The sequence below is a fragment of the Bactrocera dorsalis genome, chromosome 4 (genome assembly GCF_023373825.1).
Source record: "Bactrocera dorsalis isolate Fly_Bdor chromosome 4, ASM2337382v1, whole genome shotgun sequence".
Classification (NCBI taxonomy): domain Eukaryota; kingdom Metazoa; phylum Arthropoda; class Insecta; order Diptera; family Tephritidae; genus Bactrocera; species Bactrocera dorsalis.
The window spans coordinates 73,779,708-73,798,611 of NC_064306.1; the positions used below are offsets into that span (position 1 = coordinate 73,779,708).

The 18,904-nt window shown below is 38.0% G+C and overlaps 1 protein-coding gene across 11 annotated transcripts; it reads left to right on the forward strand.

The window, feature by feature from the left end:
- Positions 1–621: 621 nt before the first annotated feature.
- On the forward strand, positions 622–17,749 carry LOC105228278 (endoplasmic reticulum membrane-associated RNA degradation protein). Of its 11 annotated transcripts, XR_007422643.1 has the most exons (6): positions 622–839; positions 911–1,239; positions 1,293–2,464; positions 3,103–3,263; positions 16,606–17,295; positions 17,402–17,749. XR_007422643.1 is itself a non-coding variant. In XM_049455394.1 (5 exons), the coding sequence occupies exons 1-4, from the start codon at positions 668–670 to the stop codon at positions 3,242–3,244; spliced, it is 1,815 nt and encodes a 604-aa protein (XP_049311351.1). In that variant the 5' UTR covers positions 622–667; the 3' UTR covers positions 3,245–3,263; positions 17,402–17,749. The 11 variants fall into 11 exon arrangements, 10 of the variants coding, with proteins under 10 accessions (XP_049311351.1, XP_049311350.1, XP_049311348.1 ...); XM_049455394.1 differs by lacking the exon at positions 16,606–17,295; XM_049455393.1 differs by lacking the exon at positions 17,402–17,749 and having other exon boundaries at positions 16,606–17,349.
- Positions 17,750–18,904: the final 1,155 nt, after the last annotated feature.

The window sequence follows — 18,904 nt, forward strand, 5'->3', positions numbered from 1 at the left end:
ACTATTTATATCCTTTCCTCTGCTCCCTCATTACCTGGTGTATTTTTCTTATCAAAATTATAATTTTTCGATGTTCACTTACAGTAGGTAGAAAAAATAAGTTATCAAAAATGGTCTCAATAAAAAACATATTTCATTTGAAAAAATGTAAACTTTTAAATTTTATTCACTTCGCAGATTTATATTTCACTTGAATAACTTACTTTTTCTACCTACTGTATGTGAAAACTAAATTATTAGTATTCAAAAAGATTTGAATGAATATTTGGACCTCCTCTATTTATTACCATTTTCTGGTCGAACGTTTAAAGTATATCAGGATAAAAATACCCAAGCAAGAATTTTGCCAATGATAATAGGTTTACCTAGTAATAAATCACAATGCTGGTTGGCAATAAATATTGCCTGAGAAGTTATGTTGTCGATTTGCAAAAATTTCTTGTGAAATAGTAAGTGGAAATCTTCATATATAATATATGTATTATATTATTAATTATATTAAATGTTTAATGTGTAATATAGATTAATTATTTTAGTTCTAAAATATTAACGGAACTGTTGGAATTTTTTTTGTAAGGTGGCAAAGTTTAAATGTCATCGCCAATCAGCTGTAAACCAAAACAATGCAGATTGCAATCTATGTTCTCTAAACATTGTACGAACAAAGATGAATAATTTAAGTAATCATAAATTAATAAATAAACGCATCTTAGAATTCTATGTAAGCCATAACAAGTTTGAACTTGAAGAAATTCGAAAGTACTTACACGATAATTGGTCGTTGAATTTTGAAGCATTGTATGGATTGTATAAAGATATATTAAATCCAGTTCTGGCAGGTACTTTTAGAATTGAATAATTTAAATCCTGTAAATTTCTGAAATATTTAATATGGGAAAAATTATTACAGATTATAATTACGAGAAGTCCTTAGACTCTTTTCGAAAATTATTGCCAATTTTTGAAGGCATAAATTTCTTGTACTGCAACGCTCAATTGGATTTAAAAATTTTTAATTTTGAATGGCTTGGAGTCAATTCCAAATATTTGCTGGAAACTTTAGAGTCAACTGAATTTGCAGAAACGTTTACCGTAGAAAAAACTCTATTATTAACTTCAGTTCTGGAAAATGCGTTGGCAAATTTGTTCTTTGTCACCAGTGATAATTGTACACCACCGCATTTGTTGCGTGACTTATTACGCACAAAGGAGCTCCACAATATATTCGGGTTAGAAATAGTGAGTTTATTAATTTCATAAATATTTACCACAAAATAACCTACACATTTCAGATGTCCTTATTGAAAATAATAATGGGTACGCCTAATGCAATCAATTTACGCAACATTGTATGGCATGGCTTTCCAAAACCTGAAGAAATACCAAATTATTATGTCACAATACTAATCATTATTATGCATAGCTTGGGCTCGGAGCTTAAAAGTAAACAAATTGTTCAGTTGATTGAGCGTCCAAAAGCTTCAGATTTTAAAATATTATGTGAGAAAGTTTTAAACCAACTTTTATTGCCTTCAGAATTCGTAAATGAGAGTAAATGCTTTGAACAAATTAAAAATCATGTGTGGCTACACAAAGCTTTTAAGCAGTACTGGTATCGGCTATACCAATATTATGAAAGAAAACAGTTTTGGAATTTCGTAATATTGATCATACCGCAAATCGAATTATTACTTCGATTCATATATGCACAAGCAAATAATTTTGATGTTTCTGCCAAGTTGGATGAGTACTATATTACAATGGATTCAATATTTGAGTGTAACGTTACAACTGAAGAGGCAAGTAGTAAAAACAAACTAATAAATGAGAAGGTTCTAAGTGAGGACCTGCTTAGCCTTACATATGATTTATTTATTGCACCAAATGGACCACGCGTGAGAGATAAAATTAGTCATGGTGAAATTGATATTGCTCTAATAGATTATCCGGAATTATGTGATATCTTGCTCTATCTTTCCATGGGACTATTAAATTTTGAGCAGCCGTTTCAAAAATATGAAAGTGTTTTCCATTTAAATTGCGTTACAAAAAACACATTGAGTCGAGCTGGAAAAGAATTTGAAAAACTGAGAGAAAAATATTTAAGAGAAGAAAATATAGACTCCTCAAAATTACTTATCGAGGATGGAGTGCCCTGTGATATAAAAATATTTAATCGTCCAAAAAAGGAATCTGAAATAATTTATTTAGTGTTAAGAAATGCGAAATTTGTCCAAACGTCTTGTGCAAACTATTCATTTTCCATTGATACTAGATTAAAGCTGTTGGAACAGCGCGAATTACATTCTAAAAGACGTCGTACTTTGGAGCGCATACTGGAAGTTCTGCCGAATATTTGTAATGCCTTAAGGGATATTTTGACTTGCCTCTTGTGCATATTCGTAAAGCTGCAAACTGACGATTCCATTTTTCAAAATGAAGAAGTTTCTAAAACTCTACTAAGGTAATGCCACATACTTAACAAATAGAAAAAAAATCTTAGAAAAACGCTCAGGACTTTTTACATAATCATGATTTAAAACGTAGACTTGCAATTTATAAGAAACGTTTTTTAATGTACTCCATACCACCATTCTTTATTTAATTTAAATTGTAATTAGCTTAAGTATACCAATTGTTGTTGTTGCTGCTCCAGTGGCAGAGTTCTGCCGAGTTGACAGTCCTTGGCCAGATAAAAATCCAACCAATTGTCCTTGATATTGTTTAATTTTTGATTATAAGGATTTTTAAAGCAAATTATATATTACAAAAACTTCGTAAAATACATATTAAAATATGCAACGCATAATTCATATTCAGAGCCTTGCTCGCTTATTACATACATATTTCGAAACTTTAACCAGGTCACTTTTTTATTGAGAGCATTTGAGAGATCATGAGAATATCAAAAATTGTTAAATTTTTCCAGAAGCGAACTTCTCCAATTTAGTCAATATATAAGGATATTGAACGATCTGAAACCTACGAATATATGTACATAATTAGTTTCAAGGGACAGGCAGATGTGTCTATTTACCTAATCTATATCTATTATAAATTTCTATATTTTTGTGTATTTCTGAAATATTGATTTGATTTCAGATTTTTAAAGCACACATTAAAATTGACCGAAAATTTTACTAAATATTCCAATGAGAGCAGCAATGAATGGATTAAAGCTGTTCAATTGTGTAAAAAGTTCACTGATGTAAAACTACTATATTATCCGACAGAATACTTCTAATAATGGACCTTCCTCAGGAGTAAGTATGTCGTTCGGTTAAATGAATTTGTAGCAGATATCTGTGCGGTTTAATATTTATTTATTGTTTAATGCCGAATAATGTATATATGTATGTATGTCTATATCATTAAGTGAGTGCTTTTAAATATATACGAGTATGTATATAGTAAGTCATAGAAATTAGGATACCATCACCTAAAATGCAAAATAACGTAACCGCACATTTCATTTAAGTTTATGTGATGGAAAACACAATATGCGATATAAAATATAAAATATAAACTAATCATTTTGAAACAAAATTTTAATTTTGGTTCTAACTTGGTTATATTTGATAGCAGAAGCTTAAAACTTTGTATATATTCATACATATGTATGTATGTAAAATTATATAGTGAATCGCAACCAATAAAAAATTCAGTTCAAAATGTTTTTGATGATACGTTGTTTTGCATTTTATGTGACAATATATTTTAAATATATATTATATACATATGTATGTATGTATATGTATCTGCATATGTATGTATATCTTTATGTGTGAATTCACTTGTTTTTTTATTGAAGACTTGCCTTGGCCATAACTTATGACTAATGAATGAAATGTTAGTACTGATGGCATAGGTTTCCCACCATTAAATAGATGTCACGCATGCCGGTGCAAAATATGGGCAAAACATTCGTACCTCTAGTCATGTGCATGCCGACATACTATACTTATGTATGTATGTATGTATATACATATGTAGGTATGTTGTATTCATGTTAAACAAATCAGTGACAATATGGTGGGCACATTAGGAACAGCGAATATAATTTATACAAATGTTTGTATTAGGAGAATACATTGATGCACCTCCATACCCTATGGTGCGTTAAACTAGCCATTCTACCACAAGAATTACCAATTCGAAGTTATCTGTTCGGGGCAATTAAATAAGGCTCCAAATTTTATTTTTAGTAAAAGTCCCAAAATTTCTTTAAATCAAAAGTGGTTTTTAGTTTTGCTTTGTATTTGAATAAACGCAAAACAATCTTGCTACTTTCCAGTTTCGTCATAACCTCAACCAATTTTCTGACACAATATTCGTGCTTCCATATTTGCTATTGGGTACACATATTCAAAAGCATGTATAAACCTAGACCGAGCTTGTGGCTTTTTATTGATGCGTATACACTTAGGAGCACATACGTGTAAGTATGTATCTATATATGAAGTTTTTACCGCGCTTCAGTGATTTCGAATAGAAAGAGCGGATCTGTTTTACTGAAATGTCGCATGCTTGTTAAATTGTTGTTGTTGTGGTTCCGGGAGTGCAACCTACTTTTGTGGCGTAGCTAGCGGGTTCGTTGCCTGGTTAGATCGTTGCTGTTTTTAGCATTATTATACCAATTTTTGTAATTTTTATTTTAACTGTTGCTTTTGTTACTGTTGGTAACATGTGATGGTGTGTGTGGATTTGGATGCGGCAGTTCAGTTTTTCTGATCGTTCAACGATAAGCGACATATTATTTTTTTCTTACTGCCACAATGCACAATGGCCATTACAAATATACGTTGGTGCCACAAATGTTTTTTGGGGATGCCTTCTATTGAAATTCAGTTGAACAGTGCAGTTGCTTTTCAGAACCTGAATCGAGTGGTTTATCACGCTGCTCAAAGTGATCTTACAGTTAGGACTTGCCAATCATTTTTATAATTTAAAGAGTGCCAGTTTTTAAAATCTAAGTGAACGTAACAAAGGTCAACAGCATAAATATTTTCAACTTCCTCGAACGAATTTTATTGTTCAAATTACAGGAAGATAAAATAATATATTTCGAAATGCGCTGTCCTCGAAATGAGCTATGGGTGCTTGCGTACCCTTTATTTGCGAGTTGCTGTATTCTTCTGGGATGTGCTATGCAAATACCTCAGGATGTTGAAATACTTGAAGGGTTCGAGTTTGACGATACCCCGGAATATTACTCTACTGATTCAAACTACTACGAGGCCAGAAGTTTGCTATCTGGCTTCCACAAATCTATTCGCAATAAACGCTCAACATTAGAATATGATAATGCTAAGGGATTACCTATGGCAAGTGTATCGCCTCCGAATGGTCTATCAGAATTTACTCAAAATATCGGCACCCAGCAAATAAAAGTGCATGGAAAAGAGGAAAGGGGAGGGGAGGATAAATTGGAGTCTGACATGCCACGGGCAGAGAAACAAATAATGGATCCTGACTATGACTACTACTCTCAACGGCACATATCCACCTGGAATGACGCATATGGATCGTCAGCGCTCGGTAGTGCGTCGCGACCACCAACCGACAGAGAAGATGTCACGGCCGATGCCAGTAACAGTTATGCAACCCGAGGACGTCAAGCTCGTGTAAATTTCATTACACAACCCAAAAAGGACCTCAATGATGGTGCAAAAGAGCTGACAGACCCACTTGTGCCCAAACTTCCAGTTGCAAAGCCTCATTACGATATGAAGTATCCAATTACTTCTCCGACCTATAATTATGAAATGTATCCATCACGTTCTTATGCGCCATATTTACGTCGCTACGATCGGTAAGATTCCATCCATCATATGTTTATGTAATAAAATCAATAATTTTAATACGAGTCTGATATTTCCCAAGCTTCGACGAACAGTACTCTCGTTACGATCCTTACAACTATGAAGACCATTATTTACACCGTCGTCATTACGATCCCTATGATAGCTATAGCCCCCGGATACCACAATACCCTGAACTATACTATAATTATCCGGATCGGCGTTATGACATTCCTGAGCCAAGAGAATATGTTCCTGTGTACAATAATGAAATCTACGATAAGACTCCCTATCCCGTAGCCAGCTATCCCTCCAGTAATAGCTACGCATCCACAAAGTACCCGGAGTATCCGCGAAACCAACGGCGCATAGTATATTACGCGCATTTGCCAGAAATTGTGCGCACACCTTACGACTATTCTAACCGATACGACCGCTACGATGATCTCATGAAGGCGAACAAAGCTATCACAGGAGCATACAAATACGAAAAACCGTTGTCCGGGAACACAGGTGCTGCTACTCCAAATGCGGATTCCTACGATTACATGAAGCGCGATAAGAAAGATCGCCCAACACCAAAACCCATCAAACCGAACACCAACGGTCGACAGTAGGTGAAGAAGAGGCTAAAAACTTCAGTAGCGAGAGCCCTTTGGACCTTTTCCAAAGCAATATCAAATGTACTCAAATCTTCGTTAGCACTTAATTTTGACTTTAAATGTAGCCCATAAAACGATTCTTTATTACCCAAATATGTACATTCGACCTTAATTTTTTTTACCTAAGCACATATACTTGGTTTGCCCGACGAATGTTCGTATTAAATATAAATATTTGGAAATCAGCGTTTAGTCTTTAAAACTCATTTAGGATTAGTGTTCGTAACACTTTTGTAACGAAAAGAAAACAAAAATTATTAATTTGCAAGTCAATTTCAGGTTGTTTGACTGGCCTAAGGATACGCGACAGTGACTGGACAATTTAATTACACTCCTCGCTAAATTGTAAGTGTGTTGGAGGGTCTGGGAGTGGCCGAGATACTGCGTGTCACTCTCCAGTGATTCGTAGTGCTGGGGCTGGGCAGCTGAATGTGGGGAACACAAAGCAAAGAATCACATTAACAAATATTCCGGTCAATTTGAACGCAGCGTGCCACCGCCTTTCAGCAACACCGGCGACAACAGAAACGGTCCAATGCTTCAGCTTCTTCTTCATGCTGCTGGTGGATGGCACAATACTCGACCACAAATTTGCATTCCCTTTTCAGTTAACGTTACTACAAAAGCAACGATTGGCAGCGTCACTTCCTACTGCCCACCGGAAATATGTTTAATCTTGCGTTAATAAAACGATGACGCTTTGACCAGAATTCGTTTTTATTGTTAACTCATTAATGTGCGTGTGTGCATGTTTGCTTGCGCGGCAGCTCACACGTGCAGGGCTACTGCCCATGGAATTTCGAAATAAAAATACTCATTTTAAGTTGCGGCTCGCAGCCCCACTGGGTAGGTCTAGGGGCACGGCGGGAGTTGTCGAGAACCATTTTAAATTCATTAAACACGAATCACTTACACATACACCTTCTGTGTGCACGTACATATACATATATATGGCATAAATATGCAGGTATGTATGTATAGATAGACAAAAGCGCTCTTGCAAATGATGCCGCTGGGCTGTGCAAACGCGCCAACAAACCATCCTAACCGTCGAGCGTCGAGCTATAAACATATGTACGTGGCTTCATACATATACATACAGCGTTCTCGTGCGCCCTACAGACGGCGCAGAAGTTAGCTTTGTTTTGTTTGTCAATTTGTGCGGGGTTGACGTTGGCTTTAGCCAATACCGGCTGTGGTTAGAAGTTTATTCGGACGGCAGCAGTGCGAGCGCTGACAGTTGACTTTGTTGGCTCGCCTTTGGTGAGTTGGCATTGAAAGAATTTGTGGAATTCTTAATTAAATTTGCATGCACGCAACAGTTTCCAGCATCTGCAGGACTCAAACAGCTAATCAACACGCGGTTATATAAATATACATACATACATACATATGTATATAACTTTGGCTAATTTCTGATTTCGCTAAACTTAAAACTTTCGTTTGCGACTTTCTTGGCGCGTACTTTTGCAAGTGAAAGAACTTTGGTTGTTTAAGAAGTTTCACTTTGTAACTCACGAAACAGATGATGGAAGCACTTTCGTATGTCTTCATTTTTTGTGTTGTGGACAAGTGGGCGAACGCTTTTCAGTTAAAACTTAAGCGAAAATTTTTAATGCACTCTTTCAAAGAGAGAATAGATCGGACATATCTGGGATCTGGGGCGGGAGAAGTAACCATTTACAAGAGGGCGTAGGCAGTCAACCGTCCAACAAAGCTTCGGATGAGAACATCAAACAAAAATCAACAAAGTGAAGTTGATCGAGATATCTGACACGCTAAAGATATCAAAAAAACTTGGCGGACATATCGTTCATGGCAGTCAAAAGACTACCCAACCGAAAGCGTGGAAAGAAGGATTTTGTATTTTGTTTTTTTTTTTTGGGACTAGGTGTTTTTAATTTAAAGCCTGAAAATATCGAGAACCCTTCTAAAAGTTTAAGCTTAAGTAGTGCCTAGATGGAACCCTCACAATTAAAACTTGCGTGTTAATCATTAGAAACTTTCCGAGAAATCTATTACAGAACATCTGGTACTGATTGAAATTCATTGCACCAAGGCCTTTCGTATGCGTTGAAATGAAGTTTTACCCCAATTGAATGCTATTCGCGTATACTCACATGTACCCAAGGTCTGTTCACTTGCAGCCGAGTAGAGATGTACACATGTTTATGGCGAATCCATAATTCATAAAGTGCAAAGACAATGCAGTAGGTAAGGAAATTATTGCGCATAACGTTTTGTCGCTAAGACGATACACTCCCATAGCGGAAAACCGAAACTCAGCAGTCTTAGCTCGAAGGCAAACGGAAGCGCCATAAAGTTAGAATACACTGAAGCAAAGCCCCGAAAGCGTCCACCAGCACAGGATTAGCGAGTCAGTCGACTGGAAGATAAATGGCAACATAAATGCCAACAAAGCGACATAGCGTCGTTTTGCCGTGGGATCAAGGAAGTGCTGAGGCTTTCGTTCGCCTTCTCGCCGTCAAACATACTTGCATACCATAAATTCACCAATGCAAATGACGTGAAGCGTGCCTAAATGAAAACGTTATGATATGCCTTGTGGCACACACAAACTCAAGCGAAAGTTCATGTGTTCAACGAGCAGTAATTGCTCTTTTCGGCAGACGGCAGGCGGCGGTCGTATCAGCCCAGAGCTGAAGCGTCGTCGGGTTGATGTTTTTTGGCAGCGCATTTATTTCCTTGGCGCGACATTCTACGCACATTAGCTGCAAATTGATACATAAGCGCAGCAGGTGGCGCGGGGGGCAGGGGTAAAGCCAAGAATGAACGCGCTCGCGGCAAACGCGGAAATTCAAATAAATAAAACAAATGCAATTTCCGCGATGACAGGAAGCGGCTCAGGGCATCAAATCCACTCCGTTGACAGTTCAAAGCTCCAGAATCCCATAACAGTATTTGGGGGGTTTGAAATTAAAATTATAAACAAGTATAACTATTACAACGGTGTCGAGCATATCAAACCTTTGTTCTTACCTAGAAAATTTCAATCTGTGTTCCATTCACCAGCTGCCTCAATAAGAGATAGCAATAAAGCAAACACGGCAAATCGCACACCTTTGAACTTTTTGAGTATTAAAAATAATAACATAGCTATGCTGCATATCAGTAAGTTCGAAATTAGGAAGACTTAAATCAAGCAATTACATTCGAAGGAAAATCCGAGAGAAATATGAGATACTCAGGGAATTTATTGCCATAATTTGTTACTTTCATAAGAATTCAGAAAGTATTTTTGATACAGCAGGTGGCCCTGAGCAGATAGGTTTTCCTAAGGCCCCATGCATTCATCAAAATCATTGGAATAACTAAGCCAATTTCCGGATTTCCAATTTTCACACTGGCTCCCATGTTTTATATCACCTCGAATATTGGTTTATTGCGCTTTTAGTAGTTTTGAACAGTACCGTTATATGAGGAGTGACCGAGGTTATCTTCCGATTTCATCTATTTTCACACCGTCGACAGGAGTTTTCATAATATTGGCGCTCAGCAAATTTGGTTGTTCTTGCTTTAGTAGTTTAGGAGATATAATCATTAAACTTATAAGAGGGCGGGTCACGCTCACTTTTTCAAAATTTTTTAACCACGCGTGCCCTTGGTATTGCCATCCAGTGTGCCAAATTACAATTTGATATCTTAATTTAGTGCTTAGTTATGGCGATTTGTGGTCGTGGCAGTGGCCCGATTTTTATACTAAGAAACCCGCTTACCAAGTTTCAACTCAATTTTTAATCAAGTTACAGCTTGCACGGATAGCAGGGATTTCTTTTAGGGTATTTCCAAGGAAATTTCGTAACGGGATTAAAAAAATTTATAGTAAAAAAAAAACACCTTAATATATATAGTATATAAAAATAAAATTGCCTGGATTCCGAACAGCTGGTTGACGTTTTACATCTTAAAGTATTTCCCCGGCTTTGATTAATGCAAATTGCAAGATTATAAAATTTTCGGCTGCACCCGAACTTAACCCTTTCTTACTAGTTGCGGTTGTGTGGTTTCATGGCAGACGATCATCGCCAGTGAAAACAATAAAGTGCACATGCTCGTGTCTCGGAAGGTGCCATGAAAAGTCATAATGTGTTTCCCCTCCAACAAGAGGTTACGTCGCTTGAATCGTATTTTGAACGCTTCACGGAGAACCTTAATCGTTTGGTCGGAGGAGCTACTTCCACCGAGATTGGGCCACATGATGCACTTTTGGAATCACTAGAAGAGCTGTCTACTGCGGCATGCTGATATCAAATTGAACACGTTAGCTATCCCGTTATTTGATAGATATTTGATGGTTAGCGGCAAAAGATACCTTTGAAGCTTTAGTACATAATTCGGAGTACCCAGAAGAATTTAAGTTGGAAAAACTTCGGCAAGCAGTCAATGCGGCTAGTGTTCCTTTAATTGCGGAATGTATTCGGGTGGCTAACAGTGGGGTGTGGAAGGGTCTAAAGGACCGCTATGACAATAAGAAGCAGACACGGTTCATAAGTCGCTACGTGCATTGCGTGTTATGGATATCCTGGTGGCCGATGTACTCCACTACAAAAATGCCACAACTAGAAGGTCTATTGAAATTTCTGGAAAGACGAGTACATAACCTGACTCCTGAACCTGGTCTCATTTATGGTTTGCCGTTAGCAACGACCACAGAGTGCGCATGTGGCGACTATGGATGCCGCCCGGTGCGCTAATTATGGGTTAACGCATCGAGTTTCCAGGTGTTTTGAAATATTGACTCTTAGTATCGAGCAACTATTTCAAGCCACTAAGATATTGAAATGGTGTTACAGGTGTTGGTTATTATTATCAACAGTGTCTGTCGCAACCGCAACACAATTCTATGTCGAGATAAGTTCAACAACAAGTCAACGTTTTCAAAGCCGATTACCCTTTTAGCAACAGCGTCTGGATATGCCTCTGGAGGAGCATCGTTGTAGCGAGAGGCTCGCTGATTGCGGATGACAGGTTAGCTTTGAAACGAATCATCTAGCAAACTGTTTTTAGCTATGTATATCGACGAAAATGTGGCGTGATGGTAGAAGGTGTCGGTATGACCATCAGGGACGACCACCGGTTGGAGGAACTGCAGTCCAAGTTTTGGCAAACGGAGGACACAGTGATGCTTGACGCTCGGCCAGAGAACGATTATGGAGAAATCTTTGAGACCACTCATAGCAGTATCTCAGACAGCTGTTATATTGTACAGTTACCCTTGCGACGAAAAGCGACGAAACTAAGAGACTTACACATTGGCATTACAGCATTTTCATAGACTAGAGCGTCATATGGTTGCGAATAAAGTCCTTAGAGAAAACCACATTTAATTTATGAGAGAGTATGCAGCATTGGAACAAATGGAGTCAGTACAACCAACTTATGGCGCTTCGGCACTTACCAGCACTGGTATCTCACTGAACGATGTTCAACTGGTGGATCTAACGCTTCAGGATTCGTGGATACTTTAAGGCATACTGTTACGTTCTCGTCGCTATCGTGTGGCTCGCATCCCTCGTAAGGCTTGTTTATTAAAAGTCGTTGATATCCTGACCTCAATCCCATTGAAAACCTTTGGGCTTATAAAAAAATGCGTTTGGAAGGATAAACCCACAAACAACTATGAGCTGTGGTCCGTATTTAACGGTGCACTACCAACTATATCTCCGAGACACCTGTGGAGTCTATAAGTCATACTACCAAGTTCTAAGTAAAGATATAAACAGAACTTCACAACCATATTTCAACGATCATTTAAGATAACTTTTTCTATACACTACTATATTATTGGCCAACATAATTTGCGTGTGAAATTAAGTTTTATGTAATAACAATGCATGTTGAGCTCATATGCAACATTCCTTTTTTAATTTTTGGAGACTCCAGAAAATATTTTCCCACTTTTGCTCCTTGCGAATTGCGAGAGTATAGTATATAATGTGGTCTGCATCCGATGTTAGCTCTTCCATACTTGCTCTTATATCTTTGGTTGATTTCAGTGGCTGGCGTTTGGAAGCTGGAACCTGAGAGGAGTTAAAAGGGGGTCTACATACTTTAATCCTGAACAAAAAGCTATTTATTTGCATCGTACTTAAATTTCTACCGTTTAGGCCTCGTGAAATTGTATTTCGAAGACTGGTAGTATACATATAATATATAATGAATTTTAAGGGGGACCGTTAAGCCATAGCGACAGAAAATTAACGAGTTTCTTCGCCTTTAATTTGAGCGCTTTCACCACAAAAGAGACGGTCCGGCTACATCTCTGGTTTGGCTTGTCCGTCGTCTAGCTGTCAACGTCTCACCACAATCAACTTAATCAATTTCTAATTTGTTCGTAAACATTTTCGCATTTTGCGTGTCAAATTCAAATTGTCCTTTTGTTAATTATTCTCGCTTCTTTCCGAGCATCCACCGCAAATGCATGTTTGAGTATATTTATTTGTCCACTCCAAGATAAAAAGCATGTTTACATGCGGACACGTAAGGGGGAGGGCAGCAGCTGATGCCCAGTTACACTTTCACACGTTGCAACATTTGCCTGCGTAATGAGTAGGTCATCAAACAGCACATTAATCTCGTTGGCCTTGATGACCACGCAGACCCGGCTTTAACGTGCGGAGGACTCATCTATTTATTGCAGACTCGACGAGTGAATTCCCAAATTGTCTGTTTATACGGGAAATGGGGAATACTTGCTACATTGTACTCGCCTGCATGTGCGTGCGTGTATTCATACAAGTGTCCAAATCATTCTTACGTATAGTACTGTGCAAGAAAATCGATAATCCGAATTTTTTTGTCCAAATATGTATGTCTGCTCTCCGGAGAAGGGAAGCTGTGACGTTGCATACATTCGCTCTGTTGCTGCAGTTTTTCGGCGGAATTACTCGTATTTGGAGGTGTCTGCAAAGTTACACTACCATTTTGAGTTTAAATTGAACATACAATCGTTAGGTGAACAAAGTACATATTATATACCGAGTTACATTTTACGGGAGTATAAAAATGTAGAAGCCAGTGTGTGAAGATGTTTGTGTTAGTAAATACTTCATACTATTGATATAACTTTTTATTCGCTCATAAAAAATATACGATTCTTTGTATATGGCCGATGAACCAACTAAAGATGAAAGCGAATATAAGGGCTCTCCAGCGTTCCAGGAAAAATATTAAAAAAATCCAGCAGAGCAGTAAAAATACGGCTGCCACGTTTGCTTTAGAAAAGCCTTCGATTTTATTGGTTGGAATTTATTTGTGACGACAATGACCCCAGTTTGCAGCTTGTAAAGGACACAATTGGTTTGTCACATAAACTGCAGTGGCGGCAGAGTCGGCGTCCGTTACTGCAATATCGACAACAACAACTCCATTGGTTTGGCATGAACACTTTTGTTGTTGGCGCTTGCAAGTAGGAGTGTCACCATCATTTTACTGAGAGCAACATTTCCTCCACTTTGGGGTTGTCTTTGCTATTCTGGCGAGCTAAAAAGAAAAGTGTGTGTACACTCGGACCCAACATTTGCGAATGCTGAGAAAAGCTATCAACTTCCGAGAAAAGGCAAACGAAGAGCGCAATTGCCTCTCTTTGTACATATGCTCTGCTTGTTGAAAACTCCCGAGTATGTACACCAACGCTTTTTAAGAGAAAATCGAATTAAAAATGTAAGTTAAAAAAAAATAGACTGAATTTACTTTAATACGATTATATTTTTAGCGCGTTTTGAAGAAAACACATGCTGATGATTGTGCATTTTATGTTAGGACAATGATAAGAAATAAAATAGGCAGTATGGATGCAGTCCCGAAGAGTCTTGACCATTATAAGTAGATAGATAGTGATCTATCTCGTAATAGTTTCAGGATTTAAGAAAATATTTGTTCACTTCGCACAAGAGAGTTAAAACAAATTTTGAAAAATTGTTCTCCCATCAAAATACTTGACCATCTGTATAGCAGTGCCATCATACCAAAATCGGCATGTATTCGTGCATATCTTTACCTTCTCTCAAAAATTGTCAGACCTTTTTGATGTCGCAAGAAGTCATCGATAAATTCGGTTTTTTGCCAGTGAAAAAGTCAGTGTCGATGTATGGGAGCCTGTGTTGTCTTAGTGATGGACTTATCGTTTCCCTTTGCGCATTTAATGTATTTCTTCATGCACTTGGCCAAACAAGGAAAAACCATATTTATTTATAAATATTTGTTTCTTAATATCCAAAGAAGTTTTTTTTCACTGTTTGTGACTTGAAAATCGTTTACAGGTATGCCTAATTACATCTAGAGTATTATGTATTCATAAATATTTAGACGGCGTGAAATTTTTAATTAAAATTGAATTACTAATGCTTGGCCGGCCTGGCTGAAATCCATATTTGCAAAACATTAATTCTCTTGTGGTCTCGGAAACAAGTGCCAATATGTTCAGTTATCCAGTTGCCATAGACAAACTTTTCATTGCTAAATTATGTTGAACCGATACAAATAAACCCAACTTCTTCTAGATTTCTTGTAAAGATGTTTTTCTCGAATGAAAAGTCCATTCATGTTATAATCTCAAAACACGGCCAATTACACCTACAGTCAAAATAGCTTCTCTTCCAATGTTATTAAAAGAAATTGCCACACTTAATCATCCTTTCGACTTATGCTGATGAAAAAACGATTCCTGGGAGGTGATTAGTGAAGCCACTGCCAACTGGCGGCCGCGAGTGGCGAGCAACAAGACACAAAGCAGCATTTAATCCGTTTTGCCCGTTTAATAGACGGCCACTCTGCTTCCCAGCTCGGCCAGTGCGCCTCAAGCGACAGCCATTAATCATCCGCCAAGTGCAATGCGCGCGTCTTGGAGCAGATTTCAATTACTAATTACGGTTGACATGTGGTGCCAAAGCCACAAATTTGCGTTTAAATTTTTGCCGCAGGGGGAGCTAATCAAAGAACACGCTTGTTTTTATCAAAAAAATCTAATCTTTTTACAAGCTCGCTTTGGGGTGTTTTGATGAGGAAAATTGGAGTACTAAATGGCTAAACTTACACCCTACCATTCTGGGGGTGCGTTGGCGTGTAAGGGGATAACGGCTAGTCGTTTGGCCGTCGCGGTGTGAAATTCGTGAAACATGACACCGCACTTAATTTACAATTCATTTGGTGCCATTGTGTTTGTTATTGCAGTTATTGTTGTTACAACAGGTTTTGCCTTACGGGATGTGCCACACGCCATTATAGCCGGCTTAATTGCACGATGAGTCGGTGTTTTCTTCCCTGTTTCTAATTTTTTCCTCTGTGTTTTTGTGTTGCTTCTGGTGATGGTTTGTTTTTATAAAAAATTAGGTATGTTAGTGGCCATTAGAACGGTATTTAGTGTCAAAATATGGTAATAACCATTTGACATTTTGAAATAGCCGGTTTATGTACATATTTACCGCTATACGAGGAGCAGCCATTTGCACGTTTGCCGTAATTTCCTTACAGATTCTAGTGACATTGGCTAGAGCAGGGAGCACATTTGTGGTTTTATAAAAATTCACTGCAATTACTTGAATATTTCTTTAAGAGAATATTGTAGCAGATCAAGATTAACTATCCCAGCAAATCGCAATTACTCTTCTTCACCCTTTGAACTTCACCGTTCTATTCCATCTTCTGGCGCTTGCTAAGAGCTTGCCGCACAAGGGCTCGTCTTGTTTGCTTAGTTATTTACTCGTACACTGACCGAAACCGAAACATTGCAAAATATCCTTAAGCCATGCAGTTAGTCTAATGAGCTGCCATGCATATTACATGTAACCCATTGTAGGGCATTAATATTCTCTGCCCCACGAACCCTTGAACCCAAGACAATAACTTAATAGTTGTAGCCTCTTGTGAGCGAATAGTTGTACACTTTAAGGCGCTTGCTTGTAGTTTCGTCCTTACTGCTTTATTCTTCACAATAACAATGTGCTTATATGTATATTATATATACATAGATATAATGGAGTGCTGTATATACAGGTGCGTATAAGAAGTCTTTGTTTGTTCCATAAGTTTTCTTCAAACTCCAATTATTTAGATACAAATATACTTGACAGCGTACTCAGAAGTTAGAAATTTACCCGTGCCCACAATTAATACAATTACAGAAAAACGTCGCGGTCCTAATTACGGCAGCTGGTGGCGTATATGTACGGGATTTATCCAGAAAGTAATAGGACTGATTTTTGCCCGCCGCGGCTATACTTCGGAGAGTGCGCGTACCAACTGATTCGGCAGAGGGCGTTCCTAGTTAACGAACGAGCGGCTGGTCAGTTGTCTCCGAGCACCTGGAGAGTCAGGAGTGAGTGGTGCAAGTCGAAAATGCAGCGTTTGTTAGAGCGGAGGTATCCGATTAAATTCTGTGTGAAACTCGGTAATGATATGATCAAGCAGGCTTACCCAGATGTTGCTTTAGCAAGAAGTGGTGTGTTTCGGTGGCTCCAAGCAAATCCAAAGTGAGAACGATGCTCATCGTCTTTTTTTGACATCAAAGGCATCGTCCACCATGAATTTGTTCCTCCATGACAAACCGTCAATGCCAAGTATTACGTAGAAGTCCTTAAGAGACTCAATCCCGTCCACAAGACATCGCAGCCGATTGGAAGTTGCACAGCGACAACGCCCCGGCTCACACCGCCAATCTTTTGAAGAGCTACCTAACCAACGCCGGCATCACAATGCTACCGCAGCCACCCTACAGCCCAGATGTGGCCCCCGATAGTTTATTCTGCATGCATAAAGAAAAAGCTTGCAAAATCGCCTTCAAAAATCAAATAAGATAACAGCATATGTATATGGTAATATTATTAGCGAGTAAGGAGGAGCTAAGTTTATATATATCAAACATTTTTAAGTTTAATTTTAATATCTTAAATGTTGAAATTTAATTTCTGTATATTACAGCCTTATTTTGGACCGCAACTTATAAGAAATTTCAATTATATATCTACTGGAATCGAGATCAGACACACCACACCTCCAATCAAACTCCAGTGTGGCCTCATTTGTGTCCGCAGTAGATCTGGTATCAACAAAGACATTCGAATACTATTTAAAGCAGACCTCTTAAAATATTTCAAGCACCTTTAATTACTTGATTATTGATATTTATTATTAATTAATATTTTGATTCTTGCTTTTGCTTACAAATATGCTATGTCGTTCAATCGCGCCCAAAAATTAAGCAGGCAATCAAGCGAATTTGAAATGATCAAATGTCTCATAAATACATAAAATTGTCAAATATGGCTAGAGAAAACACAGTTTGCTTAATCAAAAATCAACTTTAAAGGAGTTTCCGCATCTCTTTAAGCTACGCACTGCGTTGAACGTGAGTATGTGCCTTTAAACGCCTGAGTATATAAATTATTTAAATGATTATTTTATTATCCCGAAATGTGTGAATCACATTTTATGAAAATTGCAAAATTATACAAATGCCTCCCATTTATGGCTGCAACTTGTGCCTTTAAATATTGCTACGTGCAAAGTGGTGTGTAGGCACAGCAGAAAAGAAACACAAAAACCGAAACAATGAATTTGGCGCATATTCACCTGTGATAGGAGGGAGGGGACGGTAACCCCACGAGCAGATGACGGTGCCTCGACTTAGAGTGTCTGAACACGAATTTAACGACAATCGAATGCCGGGACATCTGGTAGACAGCGAACAGTGCGAATATGTTTATTTGTCACATTAACATTTATGAGTGTCACGAGCGTCGGCTTTATTACTTTTACGAGCTTGTAAAATTCGCAAACAGCGGTGGGAGAGTGTCAAAATAAGCGAAGAAATATAAAATTGCGAATATTAAAGTGTATTAAAAATTCAGTTGCTCAAGCTGTTCACCAACCCCCCTCGTGTGTGAATATTTATAATGCCGTTCCAATGAGAGGCGTTTACGGAGCGCGCTGCACTGAGAATGTCGGGATTGGGTGCTTTGAATAATTGCAAATTACTTGACTTTTCCGTTTGCAATTCTGTATTTTATTGCCTTTTCCAGCAGCAGACTGGTGGCACGTTGCTGAGCTCTATGTTTGTGGGTCTGTGTGCAAGCGCTTTGATAATTCAGCCCTCACAATGGCAAGCAGATGCCAATTCTATAGCGGCTTAAGATGGGGAAATCAATTTACAAATGTAAACTTCTACCGAGAGTCCTTATTGCGTCGCGTTGCACTACTTCAACATTTCAAGTATAAACCGACCTGCCTCGACTTTTGCTTTGTGTATATATGTACATACATACATATATAGGTAACTGCGAGGGACTGAGAGGTAGGAAGGTAAGGCTTACAACAGAGATGCTTTCAAACACAGAGAATTTAATTCATTTTTATGAAAAAGAGACAAGGATGTCGGAGTGGTAGCTGCAGTTCGTACTCTGCATTTCGTGCGCTGCATTTAAT

What these genes read in the sequence shown, in the direction of transcription:
- LOC105228278 (XM_049455394.1), top strand. Translation starts at nt 668, where the DNA reads ATGAATAATTTAAGTAATCATAAATTAATAAATAAACGCATCTTAGAA. An exon ending in ATTAAATCCAGTTCTGGCAG is followed by an intron (nt 840 to 910) that starts GTACTTTTAGAA and finishes AAATTATTACAG; the next exon opens with ATTATAATTACGAGAAGTCC. An exon ending in ATATATTCGGGTTAGAAATA is followed by an intron (nt 1,240 to 1,292) that starts GTGAGTTTATTA and finishes TACACATTTCAG; the next exon opens with ATGTCCTTATTGAAAATAAT.